Source organism: Echeneis naucrates, chromosome 16 (assembly GCF_900963305.1).
Source record: "Echeneis naucrates chromosome 16, fEcheNa1.1, whole genome shotgun sequence".
NCBI lineage: Eukaryota > Metazoa > Chordata > Actinopteri > Carangiformes > Echeneidae > Echeneis > Echeneis naucrates.
In genome coordinates, this window is record NC_042526.1 from 20,729,574 (window position 1) to 20,751,521 (window position 21,948).

Below are 21,948 nucleotides of genomic sequence, written 5' to 3' on the forward strand. Positions count from 1 at the left end.
AATGTACCACAAAGTGGCTCCTGACTGATTCCTTCAACTGATTACCCTGGTCTTTAAAGCCTCATTTGTGAAGATCCTATCAAAATAATCAGGAAATTGAATTTATCACAGGGCAAGAAACTTATCTGACACCCCCAGGGAAACGATGGGCAAAGGACTATCAGCATCCTTTGATCTCCCCAGATGCTACATGTATAAAACTGAGCTCAAGTCACATGGTAATTGTCAAACTTCTCTAACCCACCTGGGAGAAAGAACTCTGTCCACACTCAGCTGACTAGTTAGATACGACTTTGACTTGGCAATGAGGATGGGATTTGATGCATAATCTGGACTCCATCGGAAGAACAGAGAGGTTATCAAATAGAAGAGAGTTTCAATTTGCTCAAAACAAAGAAATAATTTTCTGAAGTGTAGAACCTTACTTGCAACAGGAAGAGGGTTGCTGACAGATGTGTATTAGTTTTTCATTGTATTATATTCACCTGGTGGAGAACTGGCACACGTCTGGTCTAATACAGAGGACGATCAACTAAGGAGTTAGGAATATTGGATAATGCTAGTCTCACAACCACTGAAAGTTGTTGACAGATGTGTTCTGGTTATTGTGTCGTATTGCTCTAGAGTTGTATGCACCTGGTAAGTCTTGGAGGTTTATTGAAGCATGTCAAGTATAATACAGAATAGGACAAATCACTATAGATGGGCAACAGTCAAGGTAAAGGGGAGATAATCCCAAGCATGGGGATTCTATCACTTTTATGCAAATTTATGTCTGAACATTATTCTGGAATCATCATGCAGAATTGGGTGGAGATGGGATTTCCTTCAGAAGGCAGTCTAAGTAAAAATCTATTAAAACAGCTAAAGGAACAATTCAGAAGTGCAGTCCAGCATGCAGCCCTGTGTAAAAGAATGCTAAAAAGAAATTAAATATTTACTTTCACTATGTGGAAAAATGGCAGAGAAAAGGGAAAGTCGGAGATTGAAAGCAGTTAATTCACTTGAATCTGAAAAACACTGTAAAATTACTAATGTCAAAGAATGTGTTAGAACTACTGATCCACAGACATTTTATCTGTGTCTCTCTGAGGCATTGAGGAAATTAGTGGATCCCAATCTGGACTCCGCCCCTCCTGTTGCTCCACCACCACCATATGCTGTGCCATAAATCCCTCAGCCCATATCATCAGCAAGGCCAGCATGCATCACACCTCTGTCAAAAGAGGCCCTACCAACACTCATCCACTGGTAAAGGAGAGGTAGTGTTTTCCCTGTCATGACCCACAAAAAAGTCCTGCAGACCCTAAAACAAGCCTGTGGAGTGACAGACACATCATCGCCAGATCTCCCAAGATATTACATATATAAAACTGAACTCAAGTCACAGGTGAGGCTGCACCGGATTTTTAAAATAAGAATTTTGCCAATAGCAGATATCCACCAATACCGATATTTTTTGGGGGATCATGTCTTTATGTTTTGTTGTTATTCATTCCACAGAGAAACAAAGAAATCATTGTTTACTGCTGTAAAATCTAAAAACACTATTATTTTGCTCTGTTTTATATTGCCTTAGACCAATCATCTACCACTTGCGCAAGGGCAGTGGCAGTCGAGTATTTTCTTTATATGCATGCTGAAAATTTGTAAATAGTTTATTGTTTGAAAAAGAAAACTAAATCTGTTCATACACACATCTTCCCATTATTTTACTTAAATTTGGTAATAAACTTATAGGCCTACTATTTGATTCTGAAAACTGCAACCGTTAGTTTTTTGCAACTTTTGCAACACTAATATTTTTAAATTAAAATTTACACTCTTTCGCCTCCATGATCTGATCAATTAATATTGCTCCAAAAGCATTATTCTTGTGCTGCACTGTACTTTTTAGATTATCAATATTTGTTATAAAATAATTAATAAAGTGATTTGCTATTTCCTTGGGTTTGGTTAGAAAATTCTCTCCAGTATCTAAACAAGATGAGGCGTACCTAGAGTTTCTCTTCAGTAGATAATTCAATTTGTTCCATAACTGTTAATGTCATGTTTTGCTTCATGCATATTTTCATAATATTTTTTTCTTTTTCTTCTTATTTAACTTAGAAACAAAATTTCTGAATTTACAGTATACTTGCCAATCTGATGTAAAATTTGAAGATCCAGCAATTAATTTAGCTTGATCTCTTTCTATCATATATTCTTTGAGTTCCTTATCTAACCACAGGATATTGGCATTTTTCATGAAAGTCAACAATCTCCATTAAAATTTCTTTGAAAACACTAAATGCCTTTTCTGGATCAATTTCTAAAAATACATTAGACCATTCGGCATTTATAATATCTTTAATATATTTTTCTTGATCAATTACATTATTTTGATTATTTTCGAACCTTGCTTAGGCACCTTACTTTTTGTTATAATTTTTTTAAATTTTGGTCAATCAAATTGATCAATTTTGGTTTGTTTAAATATATATAATCAATGCAGGTCAAAACGTGTTTACCATTGCTTTTTAAACATATTCTTGTGGGCTTGTTTAAACCCTGTGATAATCCACAAGATGCACACACATTCACAAATTTCATTCTCATTGGACAGCAACTTGAGTTCCAATCAACATTCATGTCACTGGTAAATAACAGGTAATTTCTGAAGATATTATATTCATGTATCAATAGAGTTGCATCCTCAAATGTAGAATCTAAATGAGTCTTGGATACCACTAGTATATGTAGATTATTTGTATATTGTAGATAAAATATGCAAAATGTACACTAACATTGAGAAATTAATTGTAGCCTATATTAATTATAAATTAAATTTCAAGTTATTTTATCCTTTATGACTGAAAGCTTCAACAGTTCACCTTCCACATGTCATGTGATTGTCAGTCCAAGAAGTGTTGAGTTATTCTCCCTTCTTTACCCATAGGTAAGTTTATATGTTCAATGTTCATGTTCACTAGCATATATTGTTCATAATGAATCAGCTCTATTGCTCATTCTCACCTGCTTGCCTCTCATTTGTCCTTTCCATCCCAACCAGCTGAAAGTGATGGTTGAATGTTTTGAATGAAGCACTGCTTTTTCGTTGTCATGGAAATAGGTCATCACGCCATCAAAAGTTAGGAGCATTGGAGAATGATTTAGCCATTTTTAATCCCTGCTCAATATAATTTAATCCTCAGGTCTTTGAACTGCACTCTCCTCTTCACCATTTCAGATGTCAAAACAGAGAATATTTTTATTTTCTTTTCCTTGTATTTCAGAACTTTTTCTTTCCATGTCAATATCCAAAATTGCTTCCTTCACCTGATATCGTATCGTTGGAGCCAGATTTATTTCCTGGTCCCACTCTGTGCACTATTTCCACTTCAGATAAACAGGGAAGCTTTTTCTCTCTGAATACCTCTTTAAGGAAGGACGACATGAACTGAGTGGGGTTTCCGTTTTCAATATCTTTATCCAGGCCAAAGATTATTTAATCTTCAGATGTAGCCTTCCAACTTCTGCATTTTCTCTCTCAGCTCAACGTCTCAGCCGGACATGACACACATGGAGTCAGTCAAAGGCCACAGCGTTGCGGATTTCAGGGAGACAGATGTCTGCAAAATGTCAGCAGCTGGGCAGTGTGTAGCAAGGATCCAGATACTCCATTACACCTCTAAATCCTGTGTCCTCCACAATGGGGAAAGGCTGATCATCTAATGCGATGAACTCCATCATCTTTTTACATATCCCTTTAGCTTTGGCACTGTCCAAAGGCATTTTTTTCCCTTTCTCAAATGCAGTGCTAATTGACCACTGACTTCTGCAGGTGGCAGGTTGTTCCCTCTTCCTGTCCTGTTCATCTCTCTTTTTTTTATCCACTTTCAAGTAGTTGTTGTATTCTGCCTCATGTCTGTTTTTCAGGGGGCTGATGAGATTTGATGTGTTAAAATTCTTTGATGTAGCACCTCCTCTTGAAATTTCACTCGAGCATGTCTTACGTACTGCATATCGCGGATCTTTCTCAGATATGGTATAGTCACCTCTGTGTATTGTTGCTGCTGCTGTATGAGTCGGAATGTCCAACTGGAAATATCCAATACATTGGAGAATTCTATCTAATTTACCAATAAGCCGATGCCAGCTAACAAGGGGAACATCGGCTGATACCAATATTTGGCTGATGTACTGCATCAGTGCATCTCTAGTCACAGGGTAATGCCAGACTTCTCTAACCCACCTGGGAGAAATAATTCTTTTTAGTTAGATACAACCCTGACTTGTTACTTGCTTGTAGCTGTTTCATGTTGTAATCTATGCAGTGTTTTATTTAATGTTTATTTAAATAAAATCTTAAATCTTTCAAGCTTACCTGCATTGAGGATATTCATTCTCTTACCTTGGAAATAGAAAATTTCCACCATACCCTGGATATAACAAGATTTATTCATTGATAAGAAAGGGGTGATGTGAAAATTACCTTGGTCAGTGACTTTAAGGTAGTACTTATTTTAGTATTTTTACTTAGTATTATTTAGTATTTATTTATATTTAGTATTTATCCCACATATGGGAAATTCATTATTACAGCAGCAACAACAGGAAAAACTTTGAAGTAGTGCAAAAAATGTCATGTAAATGGAATTTAATGTCGCTGGAATGAGGCTTCAATCTCAACTTTAGCCATAGGTAACTGCATATGTCACACTGAACGGAGCTGTTAAAGCACAGACATCCATATTTATTCAAAGAAAGGTAATTTCCTCACCACTTTCCTTGCAGAGGACAAAAAGGAATTCAGCAGCACAGTCTTTGACGCTGGTGTCAATGTTTGTCATAAGACGGACTAATTTGTTCCTCAGTGAACTGCCCACCTCTGGTCTGTTCTTCACATCACGCAATGGGGGCAACACCTGAACACACACACATACATACATATATTTATGGATATTTGAGCATTACAACACCAACAGTACTCAAAATGAATCTTTTGATAATGGATTTTGTACAGATGGACTGTACAGACCTTTGACCTGAGGAACCTTCTCGTTTCTCGGTGGATGCGGCCACTCTCAGTCAGCAAGTTCAGTGAGGGCAGAAGAGTCTCCTTCAGTTTATGTCCCTTATGAAATTGCAAACAAATTACTTTTCAACAACCAGTCAAGTGGAATAGAGCAGAAAATATCACATCAACATAAAACACTGATGATCCACCCCTAATTGGAAGTAGTAAGAGCCCCTGGGGCATTGTCCATTTCACCCCATTGATAACCAACTAGCTGACTAACTGACTAAGTGACTGACTGGCTTGCTAATGCCACCCTTCCACCTTGAGATGCAGTCAAACAATGATAATAAAAACAGTCAGGGATTCATACATCACCAACCTCAGAACCCAATCTTGTCAACCTGTAGGAACAGGGGCAGAGCTATTTACACCTGACAGCTTGGCAGTGGAGAGAGCTGGAGTTAGCAAAACCTCGAACACAGCCCCTGCCAGTTACCAGCTAGCTAACAATGTAAAAAAATGGAAGGTGCTGGCGACACTAACTGTTCTGATCTTTGCCAATCTCTCATGTCTGTCTCAACAGAGTTCTGATCTGGGTCTGGGTCTGACTGAGTTTTAGAAATGAGACTCAATCTCTCCGATGCTACCAGACCCTTTTTTTGGATTTGTGATTTTTTTAAACCAATTCAAACAAAAAATGTATTATTTACACCAGAGTGTCAACTCTCTGGTGGTGTGCCCTGGTTTGCCGCTGTTGGCTGTGGGGGGGGGGGTGGCTATTCCTCCCTTCTGATGTTGGTATAACTGAGTCCTGGGTCTTTGGCATGCTTGAGCCAGGAGCTTGTGGTGGGCGGTGTCTCTGTGCATCTGGGGGCAGAGCCATGTCTTCCACAGTGATTGGGGGGGTGCTTGTGGTGCCGTTCAATGGCTGGCCTGTGTTGCTTCACAGTGGCTGCTGGGTAGGCTGGCTTGCCCTGCCCCCCCTGCAGGGGACCGGGTCTTCACCTTGCTTAGCCTCTTAAATTGAGGCAATATCACTCTGCAATCGGCACACAGTTCGCTCTATGTAATTTCTCACAGGCACATTTAGGCACACAACATACATACTTTTCCCCCAATCCCTGACCAAACTCTGGGCCCTGGTGATGGTCTCATTCATATTTCAGGAATGCCCATATCCATGTATGGTTTCACATGCCAGCTCATATTGCGCCATTTCATGAAGAATTGATGAATACTGTCAAAAATCAGCTGAGCTGTTCTTTAAATCTATCACCATGTAACCTATCTTTGACTCGGTTCCTCTGTTGGGACACGTTCACCTATCTGGACTCACATTGCTCCCAAGATTTACACAGAAATCCTCTGGATTCTCATAATCCTGAGAGAGGTGACAGGAAAAGCACATGATCCTTCATTCCACTAGTTCCTACCAGCACCATCTGCTTAATTTCCCCTGCCCATCTTCTCTGAAAATATTTTCTGGGGAAACTTTAATATTGAACTTATATATTAAAGCTTTAACCAAGACTATATTTAATAAGTCCTAATTCACCAGCAATAAATTTAAATATAAAGGACAACTTAGTGACAACTTAGTGACAAACTGGTGCATACAGGGGTTTGTTTGTTTAAAGAATAAAAATAATGCAAATCTTTTAACCAAACAAAAACTATATGTGCATTTTATTTTAGGATATATTAAAAACATTTATGAAATTCAGGTAATATTCATTATGGAGGTCTCACCCGGTCAAGTCTCTTCTCCATGAACTCCAACAACATGTTGACAGCATCCATGTTGACCCCCATGTACTCAATGGAGCCCTGTTTCACCTTGGGCATCAGCAATACATCCAAACAGGGCAGAGGGAGGTTAACCAACAAATTAATAGTATGGCTGTGAAAAAAAATGACAGGAATTATTAGTGGGACAAAGTCATGAAAGACAAGGACTTTCAAGCAGAAGTGGCATGTGAGTTGTCTTACCTGTGGAACTCTTCAGTCCGCTCCTTTCCATCTGCATGGCTAATCAGACAGTGTCTCAGTATTGCCGCAAGATGTCTGTACTCTGCTGCCTCTTCCTTCACACACAATTACACATATATTGTTATAGATGGCCTGAGGCAAATCAAACTAACTCATGTTTTGTTTTCTGACAAGAACAACATTGAAATATTTCATCTGTCGTAAACATCTCGCTTAAATTCAGCGAAAACATAGCAGGATCGTTACTTGATGGACTAAGGATAAGGGATTACAGTGTTTCCTCTACATTCATTTAGGAGTGGCGGACTACCACTCCTTCAAATTTCTTTCTTTTTTTTTTTTTTATTGCCGCAAATACACCACCACTACATTTGTCCACCTTCACAGCACAGCCTGGTGATGAGCGCAACGACAGGGGGGATCCTATTGGAGTTAATACAACATTAATTACTCGCAAGAGCACTGCCTTGAAAGTGACATGATGTCAGGCACCCAGGCACCAGGTCAGAGAGTCAGAGGAGTGTCATCCTAGAAAATAGGGCAGCGACTTACTGGAGAAAATGAAGACTTATTAGCTTAAGATAACTCATCATAGATTTTACAAGTTAAATAGACGTTCGCAAAATATTGATGGCCAGCTAACGTTACGTAACATACCAGTAGCTTAAGTTAATTGGACCTGGTGCCAACTCAGTGACACTAACGTGGGTAAACTAACTGATAGCATTAAGCGAATATCTGCACACCATGATGTATTAACTGACTGTATTTTCAGATGAGCTTGTTCAAAAATGTCTCTAAGAAGACAAAGACAACTGATGAAGACGACGCTAGTCAGGCATCATTAGCCTTTTACTGACTTAATTTTATTGTAAATTTTTTTACATTTAGCCTTAATCTGACATTGTATGTGGCTGAGATATAGAAGTTGCAGTGGTTGTAAGGGAAAAAGCCATTTTCAGTTGGCCAGCCAATAAATGTACTGTAAAAGTTAAATCTGCACGTGTCATTTGTTTATGCCGCCACAGCAGGGGGGTCTGCCCCCACTACTGAAGAAAATCCTAGAGGAAACACCGGATTCAATTTTAATTTTGTAAAACTGCTTTGGACCAAACTGCATCTCAATAAAGAATGAGCAGGAACTTTGTTATGACTTCATTGAGTGTTACCTTAAAGTTGTGGTTTAGCATTGAGTGTCTTAAGAACTTTTGAATGGGGTGCTATGAAAGTGACTTTGATCCCTAGCAAAGAGGTTTTCATATGTTTTCATATGTCCAATAAAATATCTCAAAATCTACTTCCTGAATTGGCACAAATCTTACATTCAATACGAAGCACAATAACTTTGGTGGCTCTGACTTTTCATGCTAAGGCGCATGTGAATGACAGCACAATGAAGCTGGCAAAGTTTCACAGAGATAATATCAAATAAAATTTTTTTTCTTCAGCACCTCATCAACTTTATGCCTTGTTGTGTCAAACGTGATATTGAATAATATTTTCAGGATTTCCATGGCTAGCTCTGTCTGTTGCTGACTCAGCGGGGGCCATTCTTCTGGTGGGATGTCCTCTAACCCTGTTCTGGCCACCTCAAATGTATTTGGCCAACAAAGACTCAATGTGGCTTCCAACTGGTTGCCTAGAACACAAAGGACAGAAAGTTACCAACTAATGCTCTTTGTAGCTTGAGTTTACAAAGCTTCTGATATGGCTGATTACCTTGAAGCAGAATCTGATGCCTCTTTGCATTTATTATGTAATTTACTATTCTCTTGCACCAGACATTGTCTCTGAAAGCAAGGTACAACCAAAGTCTGATAGACAAGCTGCGCATGACTCAGTTTTGAGACTCAGTCATGATAATGCAGCTTCAAATGGATGTGCACATGTACAGTGCAGCTTGAAAGTATGTGAACCCCTTGAGCAGTTAAAATGTTTCTGTTGTTTTACCACGACCTTCTTATTGTATCATCACCAGTTTTAATGTATGAAATGTCAGATATATGTTTATCAATTGTATGAACTCATCTAGTGGGACTTGTTTAAGTGGCCAAAAAACGACATGAAACATGGAATGAGTATATGTGCAAAAGCAAGTGAACCCCCAGCTGCATTGGTTGAGTCAAGCAGGTAACTCAGTACTCAGGAAACCAACCAAACCACTGTGGTCCCATACAAATCAACAATGCTGAGAACAGAGGAGATATCCAAGGATATGAAGAAGAGGTAGTGACAGCCCATCTCCAAAAGATTCAGGCTCTATCCATCCACTGTAAGACAAATAATTTACAAATGGAGGGCTTCAACATGACAGCAACTCTGCCTGGAAGTGGACGCCCATCAAAAAAATCTATCAACCAGAAGCACCAGAAAAATAATAAATTAGGTAAAGGTCAACCCACACCTCACATCTAGAACGTTTCAGACCTCCCTGGTAGCATCTGGGACAAATGTGCAAGTGCCTACAATCAGATGAAAATTTAATAACCATGACATTTATGGGAGGGTTGCTAGAAGGAAACCTCTGCTCTCAAAAAAGAAGAAAAACTCAACTTTTCAAGAGAGAGCTTGGACAAACCAGAGGACTTCTGGACCACTCTCTGGACCTTGTCTGTCCAGAGAATGGACTTATTTGGTCACAATCAAAACCAACATGCTTGAAGAGAGGCCAACACTGCATATGAAGAAAAGAAGCTCCTCACAACAGTGAAGTGTGGTGGTGGTAATGAAGGTCTTGGTCTGCTTTTCTGCTTCTGGACCTGAACCACTCCATATTATCAAAGGAACCATGAATTCTCCGGCATATCAACAAATTGTTTGACAAAATCGGTCAGGGAGTTGAAGCTGGGATGAAAATGGATTATGCAACAAGACAATGACCCAAAGAAATCCAGCAAAACTACATAGGAATGGCTTCAGAGAAAGATGATTCGTGGTCTAGACTGGCCCAGTCAAAGTCTGAACCTTAATCTCATTGTGTTGTTTGGTGAGACCTGGAGAAGTTGGTTCAGTTCTGCAAGGAGGAGTGGGCAAAAATCCCCATAAGCAGATGCAAGAGACTGGTTTGTGGTTTACAGAAGACATTTGGTTGAAGGAATGGCTGCAAAAGGAGGAGGAACAAGCTGCTAATACAAGAGTTCGCATACTTTTGCACATGTTAAATTTTTAGTTTTTGTGACATAAACCACCTTTGTTGAATTACATAATGAAAATAACTGTTTTTGTGTATGTGTCCATGGTTTGGAAGGTGTGCTTTATGTATGAGCTTAATTTAATGTTTTTTTTTACAAAAACAGTGACCATGACTGGAGAGTTCACTTTCAAGCAGCACTCTACGTTGTGTATGTGTAAAAAACCTGTGCAGCAGTAGCAAGTAAACAAGTAAATTTAATTAGTTTATTAGTTAATAATTAGTTATTAGTCATATATGAAAGTAACCACACACCATTGACATGAGGAAGTGTTAGCCAAGACCTAATCTTGGTGAAGGAGGTCAGTAGTTATAAATAATGGGTCAGTGTTACCCTTTATTGGTTACCTAGCAGACTGATGCCATGAAGCTCCTTAGCCAGGTGTGCCCTGACATCCACTCTCAGGGCAGTCAGAAGGAAGGTGAGGCGGAGGTCAAAGAAACGCACCTGGACAGACAGAGCAGGGACATGGAAAATTAATCAGAGTCTGTGGGTAGTCCAGACTCTCAGATCGAACCTTAGATTTTATTTGTTACCAAGTGGAAGGCATCACAAAGCTATAGTAATTGCAAGCAGTGGATGGAAAGAGTTCATAGGATGGATGATGAAGATTCTTGATTATTGCAGTTGCTTTGCAGAAAAAGTGGTGTTCATAGTTGAGTTAGCACACTTTTGCCAGAAGCTCCCTTCTACTCAGCCTTGATAGAAGAAAAACAGGAACAATCCCAGGATCCTCTTCAGTACTGTAGCCTGGCTGACAGTTATAGCTCAATGGAACCAATGATTCCTTTAGCTCTTAGCAGCGATGATTTTATGGACTTTTTTTTTTTTTTTTTACAGATAAAATCGTAACAATCAGAGACAAAATTTAACAGCTTTTACCTACAATTGGTATTAGTCCACTATCAAATGCAGCAGCCTCTCAATCAACTGGAACACCTGCTTTTTCTTTGGAATCTTTTTGACCTTTAAATCTCTCCAAGAAAGTTTCTGAAGTCTCATCATCTAAACCATCAACTTGTCTTTTAAACCTGATACCTACCAGACTGTTTAAAGAAGATTTCCCACTAATTAACATGTACATTTTTGATCAATGTGAGGTTATCTCTTGGTTATGTACCACAGCTTTTCAATATTGATGTTATTAAACCTGCCTTTAAAAGACCTAATAATGAACAAGAGTTTTTGACTAATTAAAGATCCATATCTAACCTCCCTTTCAGTCATGCCCTCTACTTTGGCCTCCTCCTACTAGTGTGTGTGCGTCTCTTCCTTCCCTTTGACTGTGCTTAATTGCAGGAGTGGAGACAAATGTGTGGGACTCAGGCAACCAGCTGCCCATCATCACATCAGCTCTGCTATAAAGACCAGTCCAACCTCCACCATGCTGCCAGATCATAGACTCTGTTAACCACAGTCAGTCGCACGGCAAGCCTCATATTCATACTTCTGTTCCGTTTTAAGCTTGTCAAATCCTTGCTCTCTGTGTCCACAGTTTCGCTGTTGCCTGTCTCCATCCCTTGTCTCCTGCCTTCCTACCTCGCCAGTTTTACCATGTTTTACACTTATCCTTAGCCAGCAGTTTCAGGTATGACTGGATGTCCCCTGCTCTGGCGCCCGGGGCACACTTAACTATGACTGCCAGTGTCACTAACTTCACGTTCCTCAGACTAGAGTCGCCAATCACTAGAGTCGGCTTTTCAGCGGGTGTGTTGCTGAGTGGGTAGAACCTGTTAGAAATGTGAACTGGTTGGTGGTGAACCAGGGGGGCTGCTGCCTACAACTATGCCTCTTGTCTCGGACAGTCACCCAGCCACCCTTACTAGGTCTTGGTTGCCCGGGAGCTGCTGGGAGGGGAGGACTCTCTCAGCTGGAACTGCTTTAGGTCAGCCCACACCTGCTACAAGGGGACAGCTAGCTACACTAGCATAAGTTGGACTAGCTAAGGTGCATAGCCAGGACTCTAACACACTAATACTTGACTCCATTTCTACCATCATCCTGCATCTATGACAAGAAGTGCTATCATGAAAGGAGACAGAGAGGTAACTAGACATGTAACACACAGGGCAGGAGAGAAGAGGAGAGGTAGAAGGAGAAGGAGAAAGAGAGAGTGAAGAGCGAGAACTCAAGGCCATTGCTAATCGTTTAGTTTGATTAGCGGAACTACAGTATCGTCTATAAGCTTTGGAAAGTGGAAAGAGATTAAGTTCTACACTAGTACAAGGCTGATGACAGTTTGCTGTCAATTAACCAGGTGAATAGCAAGAAAAGCAGAGCCAGCACACAAGGTAAAACAGAGCACAACCACCAGTGACTGCAAATGGCGTAACACGCTTACAGCAACCAGGAAGTGGAAGGATTAGGGTCATGCACCGTGCCTGAAGGAAATTTTTCCTTGCTACTGTTGCCAAGTGCTTGCTCTTGGAGGGATATGTTGGGTGTCTTTAACAACTCCTTAAAAAGTTCAGTCTAGACCTGCTCTATATGTAAAGTATCTTGATAACTTTTCTTATTATTTTGGCGCTTTAGATCTGATTTGATGTTATCCCTATTCTGTAGAAGGTGGTGAGGTGTGGAATGGGGTAGACCTGCTTTCTCATGTCTTCAAAAAGGTTTCTTTATAATTGCTGTGGTGTGTGTGGCAGTGATCAGGTTGGCAGAAAATGGATGCCAAGGAACTCAATGTAACAATGTGACCTGTTCCACTGCAGTCCATCACAGTCACTTACTGTAATAGGCATTGTGTCATCTTAAATACGGTTCATGCTGAATCTAGGAGTACAATTGTGGCTAAGAAGGTTGAACAGCAGGGGGCTCAGGACACAACCTTGATGTGTGCCAGTGTCAAATACTGTGTGTATTTGATGCACATCTGCCCATCTTAAGTATTTGCTGTAACTGTGAATCAAAAATTTGGGACGCAGTTGCACATACAAGGATAATTTCAGACTTCAGCTTCTACACAAGCTGTAGGGGAACAAATTTGTTAAACACAGAGCTTAAGTCAATGACAAGCAACCTGGAGTACATGTTCTTCTTTTCCAGATGTGACATCATGCTGACTGTGGTGGAGATGGCCTCCCTCTGTGGATCTATATTTGTGATATACAAGCTGGAATGGGTTTGAAGGGAGATAGGTTGTCATATGTTGCATATGGCTTAATGGTTATAGGATTGTGTCCGCTCTGGTCCAAGTGTTGCGGTAAGCGTGTTACATCATTTCCTGTCACTGGTGGTTGTTGCTCTGTTACATCGTGTGCTGTGTCTGCTATTGTTTTGCTATTCACCTGATTAATCAACAGTAAACCGTTATCAAACTGATACTAGCCAAGAACTCCGTCTCTTCCCCCTTTCTAAGCTTTACAGACAATTCTGTAGCTACGCGAGAGCTCTCTCTACTCTCTCTCCTCCTCTCTTCTTCTCCTCTCCTCTCCTGTACTGTGTACTACATGTCTAGCTATTCTTCTGCCTCTGTTTATGATAGCACCTCTTGTCATAGGTGCAGGAAGATGGTATAAATGGAGCTGAAAATTAGCGAGTTAGAGTTGCGGCTCTGCACCTTAGCTAGCCCAACCTATGCTAGTGTAGCTAGCCGCTCCCCTGTAGCTAGTGCGGGCCGACCTAGACCAGCTCCTACGTCAGCCGAGAGAGCAGCTAGGATCTAGTCAGGGTGGCTGGGTGACTGTCCGAGACAAGAGGCATAGTTGTAGGCAGTAGCCTCCAGTTCACCACCAACCAGTTTACGTTTCCAACAGGTTCCCCCCACTCAGTGACACACCCGCTGAAAAGCTGACTCTCGTGATTGGTGACTAAGGAAGGTGAAGTTAGCAACACCGGCAGCCATAGTTAAGTGTATCTCGGGGGCCAGAGCAGGTAACTGCTGGCTAAGGATAAGTGTAAATATGTAATTGTAATTCACATTCACGTTCACGTAATTCACGTCTGCAGTAACAACACCCGACTTCGCCAGTCGGAAGTCACAAAAAGTACACTGTAGTTTTTTCTGGCCCCCTCCCCAATCGGACCAGTGATGACATGTACAGCATGTCGTCATTTAACTGCTGGCTGTTTAGGTGGTATCCCATGAACAATGTGGGCTACATAAATAACTGGAAGACTTTCTGGGGGACACCTGGTCTGATTAGGAGAGATGGTTCCCATCCCACCATAGATGGGGCCTGTCTTATATCTAGGAATATGGCCGATTTTATTAGGAAGCCAAAACCCTGACAGCCCATAGTCGAGACCAGGAGGCAGAGCGGCAGTTCACTCTGCCTCCTAACACGCTCCTCTGTGCCTCAGTCAAAGCGGTCACCTGCCGAGAATAAAATAGAGTCTGTATTTTTAGGTCTATAGAAACTGTCTGTCCCCCAACCACCTACACTTAGACAAGTTCCTAAACCCAAATGAAACAGAAGAGGTACTAAAAACAAAAACAAAACTTAATTGAAAACAAAACAGCCACAAATTTGGTCTCAAATAACACTACAATTAAATGTGGATTGTTGAATATTCGATCACTATAATCAAAATCCCTACTAGTCAATGATCTCATAACAGATCATTGTATTGATTTATTTTGTATAACTGAAACCTGGCTGCAGCAGGATGAGTATGTTAGTCCGAATGAAGCAACACCCACCACCCACTTAATTTTCATATCCCTCTTACCACAGGTCGAGGAGGGGGGTTGGCTGCAATATTTCAATCAAGCCTTGACCAAAATCTGACTGTAGATCTTTTGAAGGTCTCACTCTTAGTCTTTCCCACTCAAACTGGAAAGGTGAAAAACCATTTCTGTTAGTTACAGTATACCATCCACCTGGTCCGTACTCAGAATTCCTATCAGAGTTTTCTGAGTTTATATCAGAGTTAGTACTCAGTACAGATCATAAATCATTATACTGAGAAATTTCAAGATGCATGTCGATGCATGTCGATGCATGTCGTAGAAAGTGACAGCCTTAGTTCTGGGTTTCTTTCACTGCTAGACCCATTCACCACTAAAATCTTACCCTTGACCTTGTTCTAACATATGGCATTGAAATTGACAAGTTAACAATCTTCCCTCAAAACTCTCTCTTGACTGACCATTACCTCATTGCATTTGAGTTTACTTTAATTGGCTGCACAGCATCTTGGAATAAATTCAGCTATAGAAGATGTTTATCTGAAGATGCTGTGGCTGAATTTAAAGAGAACATTCGGCTATCAATTCCAGCAACGCCATATCTAAATTCAAATGAGGATTTCTCCCATACAGAAGGTTATGGGAGGCCAGGTTGGCCTAGTGATTAGCACTATGGCCACACTGTGTTCAAATCTTGATGATGAGGCTGGCTCCCAGGTATAATTCCCAAATTTGTGCAGACATCAAGGAAATTATAAAGATGTTGGCGTTCCAGTAACTCAGAAGAGTCTCACAGAGCCTGGAAAGACAGCTTAAAAACGTATAAAAGAGCTCTCTGCAGTGCTAGAAGCTCATATTACTCAGTGCTAACAGAAGAAAACAAGAACAAGCCCAACTTTCTCTTCAGCACTGTAGCCAGGCTGACAGAGAGTCATAGCTCAGTTGAACCAACGATCCCCTTAGCTCTCAGCAGTGATGATTTTATGGACTTTTTCACAGATATAATTCTAACAATCAGAGAAAGAATTCATCAGCTCTTACCTACATGAGACAATAATCTTCTACTGAATACAGCAACTCCTGGATCAACTGCAACACCTCTCACCTCTGAATCTCTCAGAGCTAGCCTCTTTTGTCTCATCATCCAGATTATCAACCTGTCTATTATACCCAGTACCAACTAGCCTCTTTAAAAAAACTGATGAAGCCAAATGAAGTCAGTCAGATAGTCAGACTGCAGACATGTCTTGAAGACATTAAAGTCTGGATGACCCATAACATTTTACTCCTAAATTCTTACAAAACTGAAGTTATTGTACTCAGCCCTAAGAGAAACCCTCAGAGAAACCCTATCTAATCATCTAATCAGTCTGGACGGCATTACTTTGGCTTTCAGCTCCACTGTAAGAAATCCTGGAATAACCTCTGACCAGGACATGTTCTTTGTCCCTCACATAAAAGAAGTCAGTAGAGCAGTTTTCTTTCACCTGAGAAACATTAGGAAAATCAGAAACATCCTCTCTCAAGAGGATTCAGAAAAACTAGTCCATGCATTTGTTACTTCTAGGCTGGACTACTATAACTCATTATTATCTGGATATCCAAACAAATCTCTGAAAGGCCTTCAATTGATTCAGAACGCTGCTGCACGAATATTAACAGGAACTTGGAAAAGTAATCACATCTCTCCTGTGTTAGCTACTCTTCATTGGCTGCCAAATACAGAGTAGAATTTAAAATCCTTCTGTTAACATATAAATCTCTTAATGGCCAAGCTCCATCACATCTCAGAGAGCGCATAGCTCCTTATTGTCCTAGTAGGCCACTCTGCTCTCTAGATGGAGGTTTACTTTTGGATCCTAGAGTCTCTAAGAGTAAATCTGGAGGCAGATCTTTCATTTATCAGGCTCCTCTTCGATGGAACCAAATTCCAGTATCGGTCCGGGGGGCGGACTCCTAAGCAATTTTCAATTTTCCGACACTAACCATGCTTCTTAGAAATCCCTGTTTCTCCCAGTTCTAAGCATTTGTACGGCATTTACTAACCATGTTTTCCCAAAGTCTCTGTCTCTCCCAGTTCCTCTCCTCTCGCTCCCTGTCCTCATCCTGCAGGTGGTGACTCAGTGACATCCCATGTTCCTGTAACGCCTGCTGCTCCCATATTCCCATTAATTCCATATTACAGCATCATCTCAATGAACTCCATGAAGCATTATGTTACAGCAGACAACTGTTTTGAATATCCCCCTCTCTTGCTCTCACTCCCTCTCTCCCACTCTCAACCCTACCGGTCGAGGCAGATGGCCGTCCCCCCCAAGCTTAGTTCTGCCCGAGGTCTCTGCCTCTTAAATGAAGTTTTTCCTTGCCACTGTTGCCAAGCGCTTGTTCAATGGGGGATCTGTTGGGTCTCTTTAAATCACTTAATAAAGACTTTGGTCTAGACCTGCTCTACATGTAACGTGCCTTGATGTAACTTTGTTATGATTTGGTGCTATAGAAATAAATCTGATTTGATATCAACTGACATGAGATGCCAATGATCATGACCTTTAGTCTTTTACAACCTAAACTTTATCAATTCTTGCTTCAGTTCAAGCTAATTTCTGTGCCAAATTTGAAATTATCAATGTTTCTGAGGACAGATGAATGGAAAATCAGTCAACATTATGTCTCTGGCCATAGCAGCGCAGAGGAATTGACTCATTAGCACTTTCATGAACAGTAGTAGGTCATTCAATGACCTGTTCAAAGAAACAAACATCTAATACATAAGGTCCACCTTACTGACATCCATACCTCATGGCTCCAGGTGAGATCATGACACTGCTTCAGCCTCTCTGCCACACCGTTTATCAGCTGCAGATCTGCAACTTCCACCTGTCAACCATCCATCCATCCATCCACCCAAAGATAAATGTTAGAGGTATCCACAAACACAATCTGAAGTTTTTATGTAAATATAAACTCATAGCACACTGACCTGTCCTGTCTCATTGTGTAGGAGGATATTACAAATAGACTTGAGAGCCTCGACAATCACTTCCTGGTCAGGGTTTTCTGAAAAAGGGGAGGCCACCTTCAACAACTCACTGTTTATGCTTACATTCTCACCCCCTTTTCCCCCCCATCACCCTCCACTAGACAGAGAAATCATGGCAAAGTAGTGAGGTCCATTCAACCTTTTTATCAATTGCTTTAAAGTGAAAAGCTTCATGTGAAAAGTTGAGGATAGAAGAGTGGGTATTTGTTGTGCTATGACACAATAAATGCCCACGCATGAACACCTTATACACAAACCAGCAAGAACTGTGAACATACAGCAATCAACATGCAATTACTGTAAAGAATATATTGTTCTTTCTTGATGAGAAGTCTATGGAGTTCGGTTCAATTAGGCCTACACCTTAAAATTCATTGAATATATAATTACATAAAGTATGATGATGTCATTTTTAAGTGTTATTGAAACACCAGTGGTCAGCACAGTGGCATAGCTGTTGCCAAACAATAAGAAGGTTGCAGGTTCGGTTCCCGGTCTGGGTCCTTTCTGTGCAGAGTTTGCATGTTCTCCTTGTGTCTGCGTGGGTTTCTTCTGGGTACTCCAGTTTTCCACTGTCCAAAGACATGCATGTCTAGGTTAAATGGTGACTCTAAATTGTTCGTATGTCTGAATGCAAGTGTAAGTGGTTGTTTGTCTCTGTTTGTCTTTGGTTGTACCCCACCTCTGGCCCAGAATGTTGGTTAGGATTGGCTTCAGCACCCCGTGACCCGGAAACAGAAAACCGGTAGAAGATGGATGGATAGATGAAACACCAGTGGGCAGCACAGGACTATTGCCCCACAATAAGAAAGTCGTAGGTTCGGTTCCCAGCCTGGGGCCTTTACTGACTCTAAATTGTCTGTTGGTCTGAGTGTGAGTTTGAGTTGTACCAGTACCCCCCACGACCCAGAAATGGATAAGTGGTTGAAGATGAATGAATGAAACACCAGTATGCAAATCTCACCATGGACCTCTTCTTGCTTAATCCGGGCAGGTGTGCTCTTGCTGGTTACTGCAATGCCAGCATAGTGGGCTAGTGTGGACATGGCGGAGTGGCAAATGAAGGGGTCCAGGCAGTGCTTGTCTCTGGACAGGATGCGAGCTGTTTCTAGACATGCCAGCAGACAGGAAGGCTGCAGCTCCCTATTTAGGAACCCAACCACCAGCTCACCCAGATGCTGCATTACACAAGAAATATATCAAATTAGATTTAAGCACAACCCACTCTCACCCAATGTGAGCTGGGATTGGCTCCAGCATCCCCCCAACCTGTAAACAGATAAGCGATAGAAGATAAATGAATAAATAGTTGCATTTTAGTAACTGCCACAAAGGCCATTCAATTTCTATAGGACTGAAATATGTTACTATGATCATGAAATGTTATGAAAATTATCATTCTTAATTTAATTAATCTGACTTCACTGAGATTTTTTTTCAGTCTCTATTTTTTTAAGAGGTAGTAGTAACACTGCGAGTCACTTATGTTTTCTAGCTGGTGAAGTGACCTCACACAGGTACCTAATACTGGTTCTGATCAGTGCGCAGTTGGTACAGTTGTTTCCTTGGTAGCCCTCTTTGGGTCTCCTTCTGCTTCTTTAATAGAGCTGGGGTTTACACAGTTTACATTTTTTAGAAATGTCACTTTTTAAAACAACATCAGAGTTAGGGTTTGACTGTGATGATGCTATGTAAAGCTTTAAAGGTAACTTCAGCCTGGATGGTCTGCATCATCCATTGTTCCTGGCTAGTGAATATTTTATCTGAATAATTAATTATCACCGGTTTTATAAGTTGTGCATCATATTACCCTTGTCCTCCTTGTACAATGATGCATAATGTCTTCATTTTAACTTCATTAGTTTTGTTCTTAAACTGAATTGTTGATTTGTCATTGTTATTGACCTTCTGAACTGATGGAAGCAACACATGACCATAGATTTAGGTTAGTAAGTATCTATTGAATGGCATGGCTTCCAACATGGTCCCCTACTTCTTCGTGTACCCCCCCCCTCTCTTCTCCTCTCTTGTGTTTCTTGTGTGTGTGTTAGTCTCTTTGTCTCTGTGGCTGGAGGAACTCACCTGCACAGCTGACAGACTTACTAACCATGATTTCCACAAGTCTCTGTCTCTCCCAGTTCCTCTCCTCTCTCTCCCTTCCCTCATCCTGCAGGTGGTGAATCATTGCCATCCCATGTTAGTGCAACGCCTGATGCTCCCATATCTTCATGAATTCCATACAGCATCACTTCTATGAACTTCATGCAGCATCATGTTCCTGCCTGCACCTGTATTGAATATCCCCTCTTCCTGCTCTCGTTCTCTCCCTAGTCTACCCAACTTTGCCTTGCCCCATCTCTCTCTCTCTCAACCCAACCGGTCGAGGCAGATGGCCGCCCCCCCTAAGCATGGTTCTGCCCGAGGTTTCTGTTTGCTCATGGGTCTATATGTAAACCGCCTTGATTAAACCGTGTTATGATTTGGCGTTATAGAAATAAATCTGAATGAATGAATGAATGAGACATCATTTCATCAACTCTACAGTATTTGAACTGTGGTCGCCCCTTAACCAATTGCCAGATTATTCTGTCAATTTGTATAGTTAGAAATACTTTGGCTGCCTAAGGTTCTCTCAGTGAAACTTTAAAGCACAGGAATAAAAATTGGGTTAATCCAAAAGTAGGCTGGACACCAGGAATCAGATTTCTAGTTTAATCCTCCTGTCTACCATCTTCTACAACCTTACTCCAGACCCTTGCTTCAATCTTTGGAAACCTCACTCTACCTCATCAGCACATTCCTCTGCATACAATAAAGAAATCCCCCTTTTTTCCAAGCAAGTCTGTCTCCTGCTTTTGAGTCATCAAGTTTATCTCAGGTTACAGTGTGGAAGTTCTATTGCTATTTTAAAAGGTACATCCACAATGTGAAAAAAGGCCCATTAATGTTTGAAGCTTTATTGTCTCAAACACCTTCCATCTGAAATTTGCCACCTATTGCCTTCAAAGTTAATGCCACAGCTTTAGATGTTGGGGAACAACAATGTAAATTTAAAGAAAAATGTTAAAGGTCCAGATGGTCTAAAGGCTGATGTTAAAGATCTGTACAGTTTAAAGGTAGATGTTAAAGGTCCATATGGTCGAAAGGCTGATGTTAAAGATCTGTACAGTTTAAAGGTAGATGTTAAAGGTCCATATGGTTGAAAGGTGGATGTAATTGTCCATGTGGCATACAGGTAGATGTTAAAGATCTATAGGGTCTCAAACTAGACCTCCATGTTGCCTTTGATTGTAAAACAGGTATAGGTTCTACATCAGTTCATTGAAAGTATTAAAGGTCTCAGTCCACAGAAAAATGCTCTCTGCCTATATTTCGAAACTGAGCCATAAAACCAGCTTTCAGGACTTCTGTGACTTTATGATATCAGAACAAAGTAGTTTGTGGTCAACAGCTAGAAAAAGGTTGATTAGGTTTGTCATGTCTTGCATGCTTTGGAGTTAGGTTTTGATCTAGCAAGATTGCTTTCTAATTTCACCAATTTAAGTGTATTTATACATGTTAATGGCATTTTAAGAATTATATGTAATTACTTTGTGAAATTCAAAGATTTTACATGCTCTTAAATGTTGTTTCAAAAAAAGCATGACAAAGCCATAAAGTTTTGCAAGTCATCTGTGTTCTAACCCAGCAGAATGAATTATAGTAATTAAGAGAATTCATGTTTTTTCATACATACGATAAGCCGTAATCAGAATGTTAGGAATACCTGTCTGTCCCGCTCTTCTTCACTGCTGAATGTGAAACACTGGTTCATCTGAAGAATATGAAAGTAAGATACACAAAGAAATGTATGAGTTAAATAGATTGAGTGACCAGAGGAAGTCACAGGGAAAACACAGGGGGCAAGTGGAAGAGGATGGCAAAGACGAGGAAGAGAAAACATTTTTTGTAAATATATTCAACACCCATGACTGAGAGTGTCAAACAATTTTTGGAATTTTTACTGGTTGTTTCTCTCTCAAAATTATTTGATACATAATCAGCCATGATGATCAGCAAATTCACAACAGCTTTCAACAGTTACTGTGTTCTT

General features: G+C 40.6%; 1 protein-coding gene across 3 annotated transcripts in view; it reads right to left on the reverse strand.

Annotated features, from left to right (window-relative positions):
- ric8a (RIC8 guanine nucleotide exchange factor A) overlaps nucleotides 1-21,948 on the reverse strand; it is a 40,913-nt gene that overhangs the window by 14,724 nt on the left and 4,241 nt on the right. Inside the window, exons 2-12 of one of the 3 annotated variants that reach the window (XM_029523310.1) lie at nucleotides 21,622-21,669; nucleotides 19,938-20,022; nucleotides 18,820-19,033; nucleotides 17,796-17,872; nucleotides 17,612-17,692; nucleotides 10,530-10,629; nucleotides 8,443-8,630; nucleotides 6,992-7,086; nucleotides 6,752-6,902; nucleotides 5,021-5,116; nucleotides 4,763-4,907 (exon numbers count right to left, since the gene is read on the reverse strand). In XM_029523310.1, coding sequence (XP_029379170.1) covers nucleotides 4,763-4,907; nucleotides 5,021-5,116; nucleotides 6,752-6,902; nucleotides 6,992-7,086; nucleotides 8,443-8,630; nucleotides 10,530-10,629; nucleotides 17,612-17,692; nucleotides 17,796-17,872; nucleotides 18,820-19,033; nucleotides 19,938-20,021 — 1,231 coding nt within the window. In that variant the 5' untranslated portion in view covers nucleotide 20,022; nucleotides 21,622-21,669. Of the gene's footprint in view, nucleotides 1-4,762; nucleotides 4,908-5,020; nucleotides 5,117-6,751; nucleotides 6,903-6,991; nucleotides 7,087-8,442; nucleotides 8,631-10,529; nucleotides 10,630-17,611; nucleotides 17,693-17,795; nucleotides 17,930-18,819; nucleotides 19,034-19,937; nucleotides 20,023-21,621; nucleotides 21,670-21,948 lie in introns of all 3 variants that reach the window. The other 2 variants (XM_029523309.1, XM_029523308.1) reach the window with 2 other exon arrangements.